Source organism: Marmota flaviventris, chromosome 3 (genome assembly GCF_047511675.1).
Source record: "Marmota flaviventris isolate mMarFla1 chromosome 3, mMarFla1.hap1, whole genome shotgun sequence".
In the NCBI taxonomy this organism is placed as follows: domain Eukaryota; kingdom Metazoa; phylum Chordata; class Mammalia; order Rodentia; family Sciuridae; genus Marmota; species Marmota flaviventris.
Window position 1 is genome coordinate 5,380,040 of NC_092500.1, and position 17,388 is coordinate 5,397,427.

The 17,388-nt window shown below is 59.4% G+C and overlaps 1 protein-coding gene across 1 annotated transcript; it reads left to right on the top strand.

Moving 5' to 3' along the window:
• The first annotated feature begins 237 nt into the window (after positions 1–237).
• Positions 238–17,054, top strand: Pnpla5 (patatin like domain 5, triacylglycerol lipase). The gene is made up of 9 exons (XM_027954621.2): positions 238–427; positions 808–1,040; positions 2,691–2,756; positions 2,964–3,173; positions 4,621–4,681; positions 5,373–5,534; positions 7,099–7,231; positions 9,331–9,447; positions 16,991–17,054. Exons 1-9 carry the CDS (start codon positions 238–240, stop codon positions 17,052–17,054), a joined length of 1,236 nt encoding a protein of 411 aa, XP_027810422.2.
• Positions 17,055–17,388: the final 334 nt, after the last annotated feature.

Here is a 17,388-nt window from a genome sequence, read left to right on the forward strand (position 1 = left end):
GACTGCGGCTGACTCAGTCTGGGGAGGGGCAGGGCAGGGGACGTCCACACCGAGGGCGGGCTCCCGCCAGAGCGCCACTTGTGGGCTCCATCCCTGACTAGCGCCCATCCCTGCTTGGACCCCGCGCGTCCCGGACCAGCGAGCCCTCCTCCCCCGCCGCGCGCCGCATCCAGTCCCGATTCGCAACCGATGCCCCTTCCTGGCGCAACTTCGGTCGCGTCCCGGGCCCCGCCGGCTATGGACTTCTTGGAGGAGGGCAGCTGGAGCCTGTCCTTCGCCGGCGCTGGCTTCCTGGGTCTCTACCACGTGGGCGTGACCCAGTGCCTGAGCCAGCGCGCCCCGCGCCTCCTCCAGGGCGCCCGCCGCTTCTATGGCTCCTCGTCCGGGGCGCTCAATGCCCTCGCCATTGTCTGCGGCAAGTCGACCGGTGCGTGCGGCCCAGGCTGCCCAGGGCGGGGAGTGGGGAGGAAGGCGGCAACCCCAGCCCCATCCATCCCAAGGCGGGAGGACTCTTGATGGGGGCGGGGGAGTCCAGAGAGATCCTTCTTGGGTCTATGTCCATCTGGGGATTACATTTGCTCCTATTTGCAGAGGGGGGATCCTGGGCTCAGAGACAGGAAGGAGAACTTCCCCAGGTCACTTGGGGGCAATAGGCAGACGGAGCGTTTGGATCCAGAGCTTGGCATAGGAATTCTGCAGAGGGGCGGGCCCTCCTCTCTGGTCGAGCCCCAGCAGGGGGATTGGCCGAGGGAGAGTGTGGCTGTCCCCTCCCCAGGGCTCAGGACTCCTCTCCCCTCCTCCCTGAAGACTTCTGCTGCTCCCACCTCCTGGACTTGGTCAAGCACGTGGAGGGGTTGAGCCTGGGCATCTTCCACCCTGCCTACGCACCCATCGAACACATCAAGCAGCAGCTGCAGGATGAACTGCCAGAGAACAGCCACATCCTGGCCTCCCAGCGGCTGGGCATCTCGCTGACCCGCTGGCCCAATGGCCACAACTCCATAGTCACTGACTTTGCCACCAGAGATGAGCTCATTCAGGTGGGCAGGTCCAGGGACCCAGGGCTTGGAGGCAGGCGGGTAGAACAAGAGTGACTCTGAGGTGCTTCCCAGGGGCAGAGGCAGGTGTGGGAGCCTGGCGGGTGTCCGGGAGAGGAAAAGGAGGCTGCAAAGTCTGTTTCTAAATGCAGAGTCGGGGCAGAGTGGATGACAGGGGTGTGTGCTTGCTGGGGAGGCTCCCTGGGCTGCCCTCAGAGGACCAGGCTGGGGAGGGGGCAGAGTCAGGCTTCTTCAGTCAGGACCTACAGGGGCTGCTCTTTCTGCCCAGCCCCACCCACCCGTCCTCCAGGTGCATTCCCCTTCCGCAGTGCTGGGGATGGAACCAGGGCTTCCCACACACTAGACAGGTGTTGTGCCACTGAGCTAGAGCCCCAGGCACTTTTGGAGTCAGTGAGCAAGGCTTTATTGGGCATATATTCTGCACCAGGTCCAGCCCTTGGCATTGTGATTACTAGGGAAAAAATCCTTGTCCCCCTGAGGCTAATGTGGATTGGACAAGTTAGGAAAGGAGCCAGTATTGGGACAGAGCAGGAGGAAGACACAGGGAAGACCAGCAGGGAGAGGCCCTCAGGCATGGCTGTGGGGTGGTAGGGAGGGCTGAGTGGGGCTGGACCCTGGGGGAGTGCAGACAGGTAGGGGGACAGGTCTCCTGTGAGGCAGTGGCTGAGGTGGGGAGTCCTGTCCCCCCCCCCCCCCCCCCCGCTGCAGTTGTGCCCATCTTTCCCATCATGGGCTTTGTCTGCCACCCACCCTGGGTCCCCATACAGGGTGCTTCATCTTGGTGCTCCCCGTCCCCAGCACTGGGACCATCTCAGTTCTGAGATGGCCAAGTCATAGGTGTCTGATATTAGCAAGCCGAGGGGGGGACCAGTCACTTGCTGCAGGCTCAGGTCCCTCGGTTCCTGGGGAAGCCAGCTGGGGACCCCATAGTGTGTTCCAGCCTCCTCTCCTGGATGGTGCAGAGTACAGACTTGGCACATCACAGGTGCTCAGCAGACGTCACTGTTGTCACCATAGTTAATCTACAGAAAGGGGGCTCTCGCCTGCATTCCAGCTGGTCAGGCCAGGACAGGCTCTGCATCTCCCAGAGAGGGTCGGGGGTTCCCTCTCAGGCAGGGTCTATGCTCCTCGTGAGTGGAAGCACCAGTCAGCAGTGCCCAACCAGGAGTGGGTTTGCCCAGCTTATCGCCATCTCCACACGTCCTGCAGTGCACAGACATTTCATCTCCCCGTGACAATGTATCAGTCTGTGCCGAGAGGGATTTGGTCTTCCGTAGGCACCTCCTTTCCAGGAGAGAGTAGATGGTGTTTTCCGGGTGGGTGAGTGCAGGTGCACCTGTTGATCAATGCCCAGGGGACAGTCTGTGGGACTGTCCAGGGGGGCATTCCTTCAGGGCGGGTGAGGACGTGGCCTTGGTGCCGCTGCTTGTCTTTGAGGCTGGGGGTGGGGTCCCAGCAGCAACCATGGTGGGCAGAGGTCCCCCAGCAGAAAGGAGGGGGACTCAAACCCCTTCTTCCCTTGAGGGCTTGGTGGCCCCTCCGCACCTGCACACAGGACAGGAGTCGCCTCCTCTGTGCCGGAGGCTCCTGCCCAGGAGCGAGAAGTCACATTCCCGTGGCTCTTGTCCCCAGGCCCTGGTCTGCACCTTGTACTTCCCCTTCTACTGTGGGACAATCCCCCCCGAGTTCAGAGGGCAGGTGAGTGCCCTTGAGGGTTAGTGTCCACAGCTCTGGGCAGCTGGGTACACGCCCCCCTCTTTCTCCTTGAGCCCCTGCTGCGTGCCCGGCCCTCCCCACTGCTGGGCCCGCGGGAGCAGGAGGGTCACTTGCTGCAGGTTCTTGGGTGTGGGAGGAGGGTGGGTGTCCTGAGAGGGCAGCACAGCCACCTGCCCACCCGAACTGCAGCGCTACATCGATGGGGCTCTGAGCAACAATCTGCCCTTCGCGGACTGCCCTTCCACCATCACTGTGTCCCCCTTCCATGGGACAGTGGACATCTGTCCCCGGAGCACTTCGGCCAGCCTGCACGAGCTGAATGCTTTCAATGCCAGCTTCCAAATCTCCACCAAGAACTTCTTCCTGGGGTTCATATCACTCATACCCCCCAAACCTGAGGTAGGTCTGGGTCTCCAAGGTGGTGGCCAAGGCCCCGTGCCTCAGATTCTGTGCCACATCTCCTCCACACCACTCGGGGCAGTTGCAGCACATGCCCCATCTCGCACCAAGCCTCCCGTCCAAAGCCAGGGTTCGCACCCTTCCTTCCCGCCCTAAGGGGCTGTTGAGTTAGGGCGGGGCCCAGGTTGGGTGAGGACACAGTGCTGCTGAGCTGGTTTGCAGAGGGGCCTTGGCCTGTGTTCCCCGGGGCCAGGTGCTGTGAGCAGGTGCTGCTATCGTTTCCATTTCTCAGAGGACACAAATGCTCAGATACCGTAAGCCACTTGCTCAAAGTCACACAGCTAAGATTTAGACTCTCAGCCAGTCTGGACTCATGTCTCCACGGCTGCCCTGGACTGTGCCCGTATTGGCCATCTGTCCTATAGGGAAGCACAACAAAGTGGACAACCAACCTACATTTCCTGCTTTTTACCCTTGCATTTTCTGGGAAATGAATAATTTGACAACAAACAGTTGATCGTTGCAACAAGCTCCTCCCGCGACCACGCCCGGCACATGCTCCGTGATTTGTGCAACAAGGTCATGTCCATTTGCTGTGTCCTCTGGCTGGGTGCCGTGGTGCACATTTGTACTCCCAGCAACTGGGGAGGCTGAGGCAGGAGGACCACAGGTTCAAGTTCAAGGTCAGCCTAGACAACTTAGTGAAACCCTGTCTCAAAAAAGAAAAACATCTGGGGAGGTAGCTGTCCCATCCCCAGAACTAAGCAAACAAATAAAACAAAAAGCAAAGGTAAACAAAACTCACTCACGAGGTCCTCTCCACACCACTGAGTGGGCAGAAACTCTCCGCTCCGAGTATAGACAAGGAAATAGGGGCTCTCACAGAGACGGCACTGTGGTCCAAGGTCACACAGCAAGCAGGGGAGGGGGCAGACCTCCGTCCCAGCCTGCAGGTCCGTCTCCCTGCCCGTGGCACTCTGACCAGGCCAGTGTGGGCCCTGGTTCCTCTGCCCACTCAGACTAGTCTGGAAATGAACATCAAAGGGCCGAAGGGAAGGGCTATCTGCTGACCTACGAGAGTCAGGCCTCGCTCCCCCATCTTCCAGGGGAGGGCCCTGAGGCCCAGGGGCAGGCTGGGGCAAGGACTGGCAGCTAAGAGTCCCCAAGGAGAGCAGGATGTGGGGCCAAGGGCAGGGGGACTGAGCAGACCTGTTCTGCCTTCAGCCCTATCTGCCTCCCTACCTGGTACCAGGGTCCCCCAGGGTCCCTCAGTCCCTCAGCGTCTCTCAGTCCCTCAGGGTCCCCAGGGTCCCTGTGCCCTGCCCAGGGTTTGCTTGGGGAGGGTAGGCAGGACGGAGACCACCCACTGAACTCCAGGCTCCAGTCTGGGACGGGCTGTCCCGTGTGAGCCCAGGCCTGGCCCACTTGCCCTGCCCTGTGTGTCCAGGTGGTGGCCGACAGCTGCAGACAAGGGTACCTGGACGCCCTGAGGTTCCTGGAGGCACGTGGTGAGCGGCAGGGGATGGTGGTGGGCCTCGTGTCCCACAGGTGCCAGGCAGACCCTGCCTTCCAGGCCTGTGAGCCACTAGGGACCTGGGCTCTCTCATCCTCTCTCAGAGACACCTGGGGACCAGAGAGGAATCACGCAGGTCCCTGGTGCAGGGTGACAGTAACGGGTGCAGAGACACCCCAGGGAGGGGGTGCGGTGGCAGAGGGAGGGAAGCTCCAGACTGTGGGAGCCCAGGGGAGACGTGGACTCAGCCTGGGATGGAGAGAGTGGTGCGCTCGGACTGACCGCAGGCGGGGAAAGGTCTCCTGGGCTAGAGAGCTCGGGTGTCACCCCAGCACAGGTCCTCGAGCTCCATGCTGCGCCCCACACGGAGGGGAAGGGGAGGTGGACGTCGGCCGAGCACAGCCTGCGTCGTGTCCTGATGGCACCTAGTTCTCAGAACCACTCTATCATCCGACCGATCTTCGTTTCACTGTCACAGAGAGGGAAACTGAGGCACGGAGGGGCTGGGTCACGCAGCTTGCAGGCGGTGGAGCCAGAGTTTGACCCTGAGTAATGTCTTCAGGGTCCGGGCTCTGGAGAGCCACTGGAGAGGGCAAACAGCGGAGCAGCGGGGAGCGGAGGGGACTGCTCCCCAAGCTGGGTGTGGGCGGGGGCGACTTGTCTGTCCTCTTTCTTCCCCTGGCCAGGACTCACCAAGGAGCCCGTGCTGTGGACGTTGGTCTCTAGGGATCCCCCAGCACCCCCTGCTAGGACCCCAGATGACGGGGTGTCTTTCAACTGCCATGTGCCCACTGTGTTGGTCAAGGACGTGCCCAGCTTGGAGCAGCTCTCGCCAGAACTGGAGGCTGGTACTGCCCCTTCCTGCCCTGGGGTTGGGGCCAGGGACCCTGCCATGAAGTAGCGCGATCTACAGGGGCCAGCACTTATTTAATGAGCACCTGCTAAGTGCCAAGTGTGCGGAGGGCCTTTTATGGGCTGCGTCACTCATTCCTCCGCAAACCCCCGCCCCGCCCCGGCTTCCACGTCATTCTTACCCCCTTTCTCGGATGGGGAAACTGAAGCTCAGGGACAGGGACCGGGCGAGGTCACAGAGCCTGCAGGGGAATTCAAATTCAGGTCTGTGCTTGAGAAAGGGCAGGGCAGCGGGTATGAGAGACACTGGGCTCCCGTGAGGAAGTCGGCTTTCGAGCCTCTCCTGGCCACCCTGGGGGCGGTGGGCAGCGAGGGGGGGACCTGTCGGGTGACACAGCCAGCTCCTGGCAGAGGGAGGCTCTGCTCTGAGCCTTTTAGTCCCACCTTTGGTTTAACTAAGCGTCTCGATCTCAGCAACAGGAAGGGACAAAGCCCAAAGTAGGCACAGATGGTAAGGGTGAGTCCAGGATTCCAAAGGTGTGAGCAGCAGATACCCAGGAGATCCCGAGGGTCAGGGAGGCCTGGGAGGCCCACGGGGCACCAGCACAGTGGTTGGGGGGGCAGCTGAGATAAGGGGCCTGGCCAGGTGGGCGGCTGCCCAGCTGTGGAGGAGAGGGCTGGGAGCTGGGAGGAGAGGTGGTGGTCCAGGGCTGGGCAGGGACAGGATGCCGGGGAGGAGGTGCCTCTTCCTGGTTCCGGATGGTGCTGGTTCTGTGCTGAGCTCCTGAGGTCCAAGCCTGGGATCTGCAGGCCTCGCAGTGTCCCTGCAGCCACACAGGGCAGCCAGCCGAGAGGGAAATGACAGCGCAGGCCCCTGTCCACATCCCTCGATCCTCACCCACCTGCCCCGGGAGGAAGGTCGTGCCCATGTCCTGGTTTTATCTGGGCTCAGGGAAGGAAAAGGACTCGTCCTGGGTGGAGCAGGTCTTGGGGCTGTGTTGACACGGGCTGGCCCTAGCTGGCGTGGAGGCTGCTGGTGCCCCCAGGCCCACGCTGCAGTCTGGAGGCTGGGATCTAGGCTCTGGTCAGTGAATAGGGGACTTAGGAAATGGTTGCTGTGTTCACAGCTGTTGCTGAGGTTAATATGCCATGGGCTACTGCTCTGGAGGGGGGTGTGGTGGGGACCCAAGGGGCCACGACAGACTACCCAGAGGGCCGGGAGAGGTGTGGGGTGCTTACAAGCACCATCTGGTGATGATCCTTCGTTAAGTCACTTTTCTACTCTGAACCTCAGTCTCCTAGTCTATGAAAGAGGCACACCATGTCCATCTCCAGGACATCAGTGAGAGGGCATGTGTGAAGGGCTTGGCACCCTGCTGGCACATGGCTGGGCTCCAACGGTGTTGTGTCCATCTGTGCAGAAAGGGGTGGGGTGACCCTCACGAGATAGAGAGGGGCTTGGGCTGCCAGCTCTCAGGGTGCCTGGGAGGGCTGGCTGGAGGTGGGCTTGCCAGCCCATGGGTTCCAAACGGCCACAGCCACGAGGTGACTCTCTTGCAGCACTGAGGAAGGCTGTCAGGAGGGACCCCAGTGCCTGGGCCCGTTTCCGCCGGTCGGGGCCCGGGAAGGTGCTCACGTACCTGCTCCTGCCCTGCACGCTGCCCTTTGAGTACGTGTACTTCCGCGGCAGAAGGTGAGGCGCAGCGGGGTGCGGGGAGGGACTGGCTCGCAGGCAGGGTTGTGGGGAGACCAGGGTCCATGGTGGGCTGGGTGCTGGCAAGTGGCCCAGGGCCTTGGTGGGCTCCTCCACAGGGGGGGACAGGTGGGAGGCGGGTAGCGGCTGGATTGGGAGCCCAGGTCAGCTCCTGGCCCTGCCCTGCGCCTGGGACCTCTGGCCCCTGCTCTGCTCATTAGAGTCTCAGAGACGATGTTCCTGGGTGACTCTCATAGCTGGTCCAGCTCAGATTAGCTGTGTGGCCTGGGCCAGCTCTCTTGAGTACTCTGGGCCACGTTAACTCTTCTCTAAAGCAAGACCCTTCCAGGGCAGTCTGGCTGTGATTCGGCCCTCGTCAGTCCTGGTGATGTGCTGAGTGACTCCTCCATTCACTCTGCCACTAGCCCTTAAGGGTCTGGGGCGAGGGGGCAGCAGCTCCTGTGGAGCTCACCACCCACTAATCATTGCTGTGCAACTTCAGCTCTTCCTGGAGAGTCCTGGGAGAGGTCTACGCTGCGTCTGAGCTGGCACAGCTCATACTAGTGGCTATTTGGCCTGGAAGGCTGCCCAGAGGAGATGACTTTGGAGCTCATCTGAAGGATGGATAAGGGTTTGCTAGGCACAGGGGAAGGGAAAAGCATGCCAGGCATATGGGACAGCATCTGCAAAGGTCCTGAGGCAGAAGAGAGTAGGGCACATTCAAGGAGCAGAGAGGGAGGCCAGCTGGAGCGAGAAGCTGACAAGGGGCCACACCCAGGGCTCTGCAGCGGATCGAGTGCTCTTCATCCTGGTGTTAGACGGGGATTCAAGCAGGGAGGTGACATAGGGAGGTCTGTGTCCCATGCAAGGTCCATGACAGTGAGTCACAGCCTCTGTCCTGTTCCACGTTAAGCTGATGACTGGGTCAGCCCAACGCCAGGAGAGCGCTTTCTACCTTCAGATTCTCTTCCTGCTGAGCTGTTTACTGAAACTACAAGTTGAAATTTAAAAAAAAAAAAAAGTAAAATCTAACCTTTTCAGTTAAAAAAAAAGATCCATTATGTGACGCTACGGGGTCTTCCCAGAACACAGGAAACGCACCCGTAGTTTTTCCTTTCCTTTTCTTTTTTTTAAAGAGAGAGAGAGAATTTTAATATTTATTTTTTAGTTCTTGGCGGACACAACCTCTTTGTTTGTATGTGGTGCTGAGGATCGAACCTGGGCCTCACGCATGCCAGGCGAGCGCGCCACCGCTTGAGCCACATCCCCAGCCCCTGTACCCGTAGTTTTTCCCATCACCCCATGCTCCACGCGTAGTTAGTCTGCATTAACAGGGGCAGAGGGCCCAGAATGAGGGAGGGGACGGTCCGGCTTCCGTTTGGCTTGCTACCTCGCCTCCTCTGACCGTCTGCCCCGCTCCAGCCCCTGTTCAGGCCCTCCCAGGGGGTGAGGTAATAGGTGAGGACCTGCAGCAGCCGGTGAGTGGGCGAAGGTGTCCAGCCAGTGTTTTTCAGAGACAGGTAGAGGACTGGGCTGGCTGGTCCTGCGGGGTCCAGCGCTCTGCGCACCCTGCATCTGGTGCTGGCTGAGCCACGTCAGCAGCAAGGAGCCCGGGGGCCTTGGTCAGGTGACATTTCAGGAACCTCGAGAGGAGAGTGGACGAGGGGAGATGAGGAGGAGGTCAGGAGCTGCAGGCGGGCTGGCTGTCCTCGTGTGACAGGGGAGTAAAGCGGCCAGAGAGGTTCCCCAGCTTCTCAGGTCACGTAGCTAATGAGCAGGAGAGGGGGGCGGGCCCTGCCTGGCCTTAAAGCCCCGCCCTTTCCACCCTTGGGCTGTGCCCTGTGCCCTGTGCCCTACCTGTGCCCTCGCTGGTGACCTAAGGCCCGCCACCTCTGCCGCATTCAGAGCCCATGGTGGATCGTTGTGCCCTGCGGGTGCCCTGGGGCCCTGCTCTGCTCTGCAATGGTGGCCCACACCTCTGGACTCTTCGTACCCATCTGGGTAGCCCCTTCCTGTGGGCTGGTAGCTCCCTCAGGGTCTGAGGGGTAGGTGGCCTCTGGGCTGGCTGCTGGGCGAGGCTGATGCTGTCCCCCGTCCAGGCTGGTGATCTGGCTGCCGGACGCGCCCGCAGACCTGTGGTGGATGTGGGGCCTGGTGAAGAGCATGGCTCTGGAGATCCACTCCAGGACCAAGGCCCAGCTCCTCAGGCTGGTCAGGTGAGTGGGCAGAGGGCCTGGGGGGCACCAGCTGCTTCCTAGGACCAGCAGGCAGTCCACACCGCTGTCCTGTGCCCTTGCTGTGCTGTGAGGAGGACCTGTGTTGACTTCTCTGGGGCCATTCCCTGGTGGGTCCATGTGACCTGCAGGGGCAGCCACTATGCCCTATATGGAGGACAGGAAGATCCCCTGCTTTGCGATCTCTGCCAGTCCTGTGTTGCTCCAAATGTCCCCGTGAGGCCTTGTGCCAGGTTGGCCCGTGTACCCCAGGGAGCTGCCTGGCTCCTCCCTGAGCCTGTCTCCTGCCGCAGAGACCCCTGCCCTCCCCCGTCCTTCTCCACAGTCATTTCCTTGTCCTGGAGACCAGCGGGAGTGGTCAGCCTGGTTCACTGAGGGCCTTGGGCAGGACCCAGATGTCAGCCTGGGCACAGTGCCACAGGGTGCCCCAGGGGTTTCACGCTGTTCGAGTGGCCCTGCCCTTCGTCAACCCACAAGCCCTGAAACTTAGAGTCATCACCGGTTCCCTCCGCAGTCTGCCTGTCACCGTGGTCGAGGACACGGCCCCCTCCAGCCCAGGGAAGCTCCTTCCATGGCCCTGTCCACAGAGTTGTGGTCCACCCTCAGGTCTGTAGTGCAGGGCAGGGTCAGCCTGTGACGCCCCCAACGTGTCCTGCCTCGTCCGCCCCAGGATCTGCCATGCGGGTGGACCTGGGTTTGGCTCACCTCCAGGAGCTGGAGCCCGCCGCTGGCCCAGGGAGGACGCTGGACTGCTGGGCCTTTGGTTTTTCCATGTATTTTTGTGGGTGCTCTATGGCTGTACACAGTGGCGGGACGCGACGTCACACACCCGTCCTGCACCTAGGTGGCAATATCATCTGGCCCCCGGGGCCCGTGTGCTCCCTTCCCCCCCCCCCCCCCCCCCCCGGTCCCCCATTTTCATGAGGCCGCCCCTGCTTTTCCTTTGTGCTCTGGAGGTACACCACCCTGGAGCCTTGCTGCCGACCTGTGGGCAGTTGTCTCCTGGTGGCCAAGGCCCCTGCCCCTCAGCAGCCCTGCTCCTCGGAGCCTGTCGCTGGACTTCCTGTTTGGAAGAGGCCCTGCCTCTTGGTCACCCTGTCCTCCTTGCCACCCGCTCCATCAGGGGTGAGAGGATGGCAGGGGCCAGCACACGGCCCAGCTCTGGAGTGTCCACCGGGCCGTGGAGGGCGCCCGTGCCGAGCAGAACGTGGGGTGCCCGGCCAGGAGCTGTTGGCAGCACGCTGTCCAGAAGTCGGGGCCACCGAATGCCCAGCTCAGGGAGCACAGTGAAAGACGGGGGGGCTCCCTTCACATCCTGTCTGCCCTTCTCTGACCCGAGCTGGCCGGGGCGCTGTGCGTGTGGGGGGGACCCAGGGACCTGCCTCACCCAGGGAGCCTCCCTCTCTGCTGACCCTTGGTCCAGCCCGTGGGGGGGCCCCCCGGGGAGATGAAGGAGGGAGCACGGGCCGAGTCTTCGGGACCCCAGCTGCAGGGCTTCTGCTGGGCCCCAAGGCCCTGCCATGCCACAGCCTATTCCTTGGGAAGGCTCCAGGGCCTCCATCCTCCCGCCCACTGTGGGCAGACAGGCTGGACCTCAGGCGCCCGCGCTCTTCTGGGAGTCCCTGCACTTCTTGCCCCAGCAGACCCCGCCCGGCCAGGGGCTGCAGGGGGTGCGCAGCTCCCCCTGGGTATGGGGAGGGCGGGAGATGAGGCCTGGGGGAAGGGACCAAGGAATAAACAAGAACAAAAGAGAGAAGGAGTCACTCACTGTTGAGCTTCTGCCCAGTGAGTGCTGGGCTCTGGGACCAGCTGCGAACAGAACTTCCACTCCCTGGCGAGGGCGAGGGCGAGGGCAAGGGGGACGGTGAGGGGGAGGGGGAGGGCCAGCGGGCACTGGGCAGCCCACTCCCAGGGGTGGCAGCTGCGGGTACCCCACAGGGCGGGGAGGGCAGGGGGCAGCCAGGCCACTCAGAAAGGCCAAGAGTTGGAAGCAGAGGAACAGAGGGCCGGGGTGCTCCTCGGGCCTGGAGCGGTGAGGGCAGGTCGCACTGCCAGCCATGAGGTCAGGGAGGACTGGGCCTTGGGCATGGGAGCCTGGGATGCGCCGGGGTGAGAAAGGGCGAGGGGACGGGCCGCGGGAGGCTCTGCACACCCCATTCCAGCACCACCAGGCTGAGCTGGCCTCTGCCCCATTGCGGTCTCCCGGGTGGGGCACAGACACCACCCCCTGCAGCAGGAGGGGGCTGTCCCACTTGGGGCATGTGGTCCCCAGCTCTATGGCCCTCGACCTGCACAGATGCTGGGTGTGGGGTCCTCCAGAGCAGGGGGCGGCTTGGCCACCTGGGACTCCAGGCTGAGGGTCTTAGATCCCAGGAGGCCTTGGAGGACATTCTTGCTCCTGGTCCTTTGTCCTGGTCACAGATAGACAGGAGTGCCATGGCCACCGGCACCCGGCCTCCCTCGTTACCCCACCCCATCATCTCTTTACTCAGTGCCCTCTTTGTCCCCATTGCTGTTCTGCACCATGGATGGCGCACCACCCTCCCCCCTGTCCACCCTCCTCCCTGTCCACCCCACGTGCGGAGCAGCATGCTCTCAGGTGGGAATGCTGCCCTTGCTGTGGCCCTCTGCTCTCAGACTCCCTGGGATTCTGTTACCCGAGGCTCGGCCGACGTCGTGCGCCCGCAGCTTGACAACTGCACAGGCCATTTCCAAGCCCCCCAGGGCCCCACTCCACAGCGTGTAGTGCTTTTCTGGTTCCTGTCCTGTATTGGGACACGGATCCCCGCTCTGTATCCTGTCACACGCCCTGCCTGCTCCCCTCATCTGGGGACTCTCTGGCAGGTCCCTTGGTCACTCCCAGGCTGCTTTGCATGGCAAGCAGCTGTGCCTTGTGACCACTCTTCAGGGACATCCCTGACCTGGGATGCTGCTCAGTCAGCCCCAGCCCCTCACCCCTGCAGCCCCTCACCCCTGCAGCCCTTCAGTCCTGGTTTGTCCACGTCCCTCTAAGAACAAGGGGTCCAGCAGCACCCAGGATGGTAGGACCAGCACTGGATCTAAATTGACTCTCACCTCCCACCTCCCCTCACTGTCTCTATTAATGTAGCCTCAGGATGAATGAGTTTGACCAAGCCTCCCTGCAGCGCGTGCATCAGATGGCTGTGCCTTCCTTGGCCTGGGGTGGCGGCACTCACAGCCCCAGAGCTGATCTGAGTCAGCAACCCCTGCCCTGTGCTCCCGGAGTTACCTGTGCTCACCCGACACGGGACCTTGAGATGCTCCAGAGCAGAGGACACATCCTGGGCTCTGCATTCAGGCCTACTGGGTTTTGAGTCCCATCTCTGCGACTGGCATGGATGTGACCAGGGAAGCCCTCACCTCTCAGAGCCATTGCCCTGTGTAAATGGACCGGTGTCCACGCTCCTCGGGGTATTTACTTGAAACAATTGAATGCTCCTCACAGTCCCTGTCAAACATAGAGTCAGTGCCCAGAAAGGCCCCCGGGGGACATGGAGGTACCGCCCCCGGCTTCCCCTCAGCCTCACGGCAGCCTGGGGGGTTGCTGGATGAGGTGCAGGGAGCTGTGAGGGACCCGTCTGTGGGTGCTGGAGCCCCCTCTGGCCCCGAGCCGTGGCCTCCTGCAGGTGTGCCGAGGTCATGGCCTCCCTCTTCCCCCACTAGCCCACCAGGGGCCTCTGCAGCCTGCAGGCAGCTGTGGCTTCCAGTCCTGGGCCACCTCCCGGGCTGGCGTCCAGCCTCCCCGCCAGGCTGAGTGCTGAAGATGAGGGCCATCTGGTGGATGTCTCCTGACACCCAAGGCAGACGCCTGCCCCAGGGACCCCCTGCTCCTTTGCCACCTCCGTGGAGGCAACAGGGAACCTCACCCCAAGGGGACACCCCTCAAGCCTGTGGAGCCCAGCAGCCTCTTGATTCTCAGAGCAAGCTTGGGAGGTCAGCACTGCTTCTCCCGGGGAGGGAGACCACGCTCAGGAGGAAAGGGGGCAGGCTGGCAGCACCAAGACTGTGCTCGGGCAGCAGGAAGCTCCCAGGCCACCACAGCTGCACTGCGACCTGCTCCGACCGAGACACTGAGCAAGTCCCTCCTTGATCAGCCTCTTGTCTTTAAGATGAGCTGCTTTCTGAGGCACCTCCAGCTACACCCGAGCCCCAACACAGTTGATCAATGTCCCTGTGCCAAGAGGCGGAGAGAGGACTTCAGGAGCTGGCCTCTGGCCTCGGTCTTCATGGACGCTAGAGCTGGGCTGGCAGGAAAACCATTCCTGGGGGGACTGTAGGTGCACAGTAGATTGGGGTAACCCCCTGGGGTTAGAGAACTGTGGGCCACACAGCCAGCCAGAGGCGAGAGCAGCTGTGGCTGTGCCCTGACAGGACAGTAGAATGCTGGGCAGGAACACGCTCGGGTTCTTCTACAGAGATTCTGATGCAATTAGTCTTCACCTAGACCTGCCCTGGCGGGAGTGTGCCTGAATCCTGTAGTCCCTGGACACTAGTGTTTTCAGGGGCCACCACGTGGGTGTGGCCACCTGAGTCAGCATCTTGGGTTCCAGACTTGCACAATGTCCTCTGTAGCAACAGAGCTGCAGTTGGGGTGACCTCTGTCCTCGCACTACCATGGCTGGATTAGGCCCCCCAGCAGTGTCTCAGCCCCCAGGACTCGCATCCCAACTGCAGATCGGATCGCGACAGCAGCTGGTGTTCAGCCAGGTTAAAGGGCACCGCTGCCTTTCAGTGGCTGACCCCTGGGAATGTGGTTTGAGTTCTTGTCTCTTAGAGACCCATCAACCAGGCATTTATGAGTTACATGATAAGACACATCTGGTTAGTTTCAGGATACTGTGCGTGTGTTTAGTGGTGGTCGGGGATGTAACAGGGCTGGATGATTGTGGACATAGGGTGATAGGGACAGGTGAGTCACGACACCATTCTGGTTTTGTGTATGTTTGACATTTTCATAACCAACAAGTAATTAACCTTAAAAAACCTAACAGTGCACACAAACAGGAGAATGTGCCTCAAGACAGAACGTAGACAAAGCAAACCCAGGGTCCCCAGAGTGAGTTTACCCAGGGCCTATGGGAGGGCAGGAGATCAGCCGCGGCCGCGAGCATTCAGCACCTCGGACAGCGACCCGCGGGCCAGTCTCTGGGCGGCCTCTGAGACCGCGCGAGAGACCAAGGACCTTGCAGACTCTCACACACCTGGGGACAGGGTGTTCATCTGAAATGGAAGCCGGCGCTGGTGGACCTTTTTCATTCTGCTCTTTGGGGGTTTCTTTAAGACAGCGCTTGACCTCATGCTTGCTTCTATTCCCGGGACTGCTAATGGACTCCACTTACCTGCATTTCTATAGGACGTGGATGCCACACAGTCCCTATTTACAGCTGTGAGCTAAGGAGCTTTTGAATGAGCCTTAAAATCCAGGAGGTTCGAACCCTCCAAGTTCTGTTCTTAGAATTCTTTTGAGTCTTCTAGGCTCTTTGCATTTCCAAATTTTAGAAACAGCCCATCAATTTCTAGGTCCAGTGAGGTTTTGTGCTGGGGTTTTTCTGACTCTGACTGCGGTTCAGGGGAGGGGCTTCCTAACAATGTTGGGGCTCCCAGTCCACAAACGTGGTACACCCCTGTTTCTTTAATTTCTCTCATCAATGTGTTGTAGCTTATGGTATAAAAACCTTGCTTAGATTTTCTTAGATTTGTTCTAAGTACTTCCTGTTTTTTTGATGCCATTGAAAAATTTAACTTCCAATTGTCTCTGTTTGTTTCTTGGCCTTTGTATCCTACCAGCTTGCTAAACTCACAGGCTTTAGTGGCCTTTTTGCAGATTTCTAGGGATTTTCTATGTTACAAGTTTTTTCTTCTGGGGGGAAAAATGAACTTATTGAAAAGCTTGCTACAATTGTGGTGGTAGGATCATGACTCTCCAAAATGTCCACTTATTTTTTGGTTTTTCGGATTAAACCCAGGGTGCTCTACCACCAAGCTACATCCCCAGCACTTTAAATTTTGAGATAGAGTCTCACTAAGTTGCCCAGGCGGGCCTCAAGCTTGTGATCCTCTTGCTGCAGCCTCCCTCCAGAGTGGCTGGGATCACAGGCATGTCCCATTGCGCCCAGCAAGATGTCCATGTTTGATCCCCAGAACCTGTGACTATGTTATATGTCAGAGGGAAACTAAGGTTGCTAATCAGCTGAAACAGGGGGATCACTGTGATTTTTCCAATGTAATCAAAGGGTCCGTAAAAGTGGAAGGAGGAGGCAGAAGAGTCCATGTCAGAGGGATACGTTGTGAGGAAGGCTTCCCTAGCCATGCTGAGTCTAAAGATGGATCAGGACCATGAGCTGAAGGTCGTGGGTCCCTCTAGAAAGAGCCAAAAGCAAACAGAAGAGCTGGAGAAAGTGGGGAAACAGATTTCCCAGAGCTGGAGGCTCTGGAAAGGGACACAGCTTGGTCCCCTCCTTCATTTCAGTCCAGCGACCTGTAGGCCTGAGCCTGTGACCCTCTGTCATGGCAGCAATGGAAACGAATAAGCATGCACCGTCACCTACACGCACCTACCGTGGCTTCTGCCACGTTTTCTCCCCTGGTGGGTACATACTGTGCGTTTGCGGTAGTGTTATGCTGGTGTGGTGTTTTTGGTAAAATCATCTGAAAACAAGTTGCAGACATAGTTCTTCACCCTCGAATGCCTCAGCGTGAGCCATATAAACCAAAGCAGGTTCTTTCACACAATCACAGTACCGTTTTCAAATTCAGGAAACTTACAGTCACTACCACATTATTGTCCAATATCGTTCAAACATTGCAGATTGTCTCAGGGATGTCTTCTCTGGCTTTCTTTAATGATGCAGAGTTCAATCCAGAATCCCGTGTTGTATTTAGTCATCAAATCTCTCTCATCTCCTTTATCTAAAAGAACAGTTCTTTCAGTCTTTTTTTTGTGTGTGCGGAAGGGGTCTTTCGTGACACTGACGTGAGTGTCCATCCTGACCCTCTTCCTGGCTGTGCCCAGAACCTGATAGTCATTGGGTGGGGGTGGCGCAGAGGCTGAGGGAGGCTGGAACTCTTAGAGGACAGAAGAGTGGGCATCAGGAACTCACTCAAGTGTGGGGCCCTTCTGAGCACAGGACCCTGTGCACACCCATGAAGTGGGCCTGAACCCGTGTCCATGTCTGTCCTTCTGTCTGTACTATCAGGTAAAGACAGAGGGTGTTTCCTCTACTCTGGAGGGTCCCCTGGTGTCCCAAGTAAGTACTATTCTGACTTCTGTCACTATAGATGGTCTTGCTTGTCCTTGAACTGCATATAAATCAAATCCTACAACATATGTCTTTTGTGTTTGGTTTATTTGTCATTTTGACTGTGAGATTTGCCTGTTGTTTCATATACCAAGGAATTCTTCTCTGGTGCCCTGGGGCCAGTCATCCACTGTAGGATTACACGGCACCACAAGTTCCCCATTCTACTCCTGACGGAAATTTCAGTTATTCCCACTTTTGTCCAGCATGCTCAACGGTTCCAGAATTGGCCTGCGGGAGCTCTTTCAACTGTGTCCTGTGAACTTTTGACCGACTCCTATCTTTTTGAACACTGACTTCTCTTTTAGGTCAGCAAGATGTTGTAGGCTCATCTTGTACTTTCCTTGCCCAGCCCTGGAACTGGCCTTTCTCCAAAAACCCCTGGCTCCTCTGGGTGGGGGGTTACTCAGAAATGATCCGACCATGGCTCCAGAGGAGTTCTGTAATGTCACTACCTGAGGTCTTTCCAGCAAAGCTGGGGAAGAGATTTTTTTTTAATTCTCGACTTCACGTTGACACCTCTAGTTCCAACCCAATACCCTGGGGTTCTTCCTGCCTCCCCACGGGCTCGCGGAGGCCGGCTCGGCAGCACCAGGGCACTCAC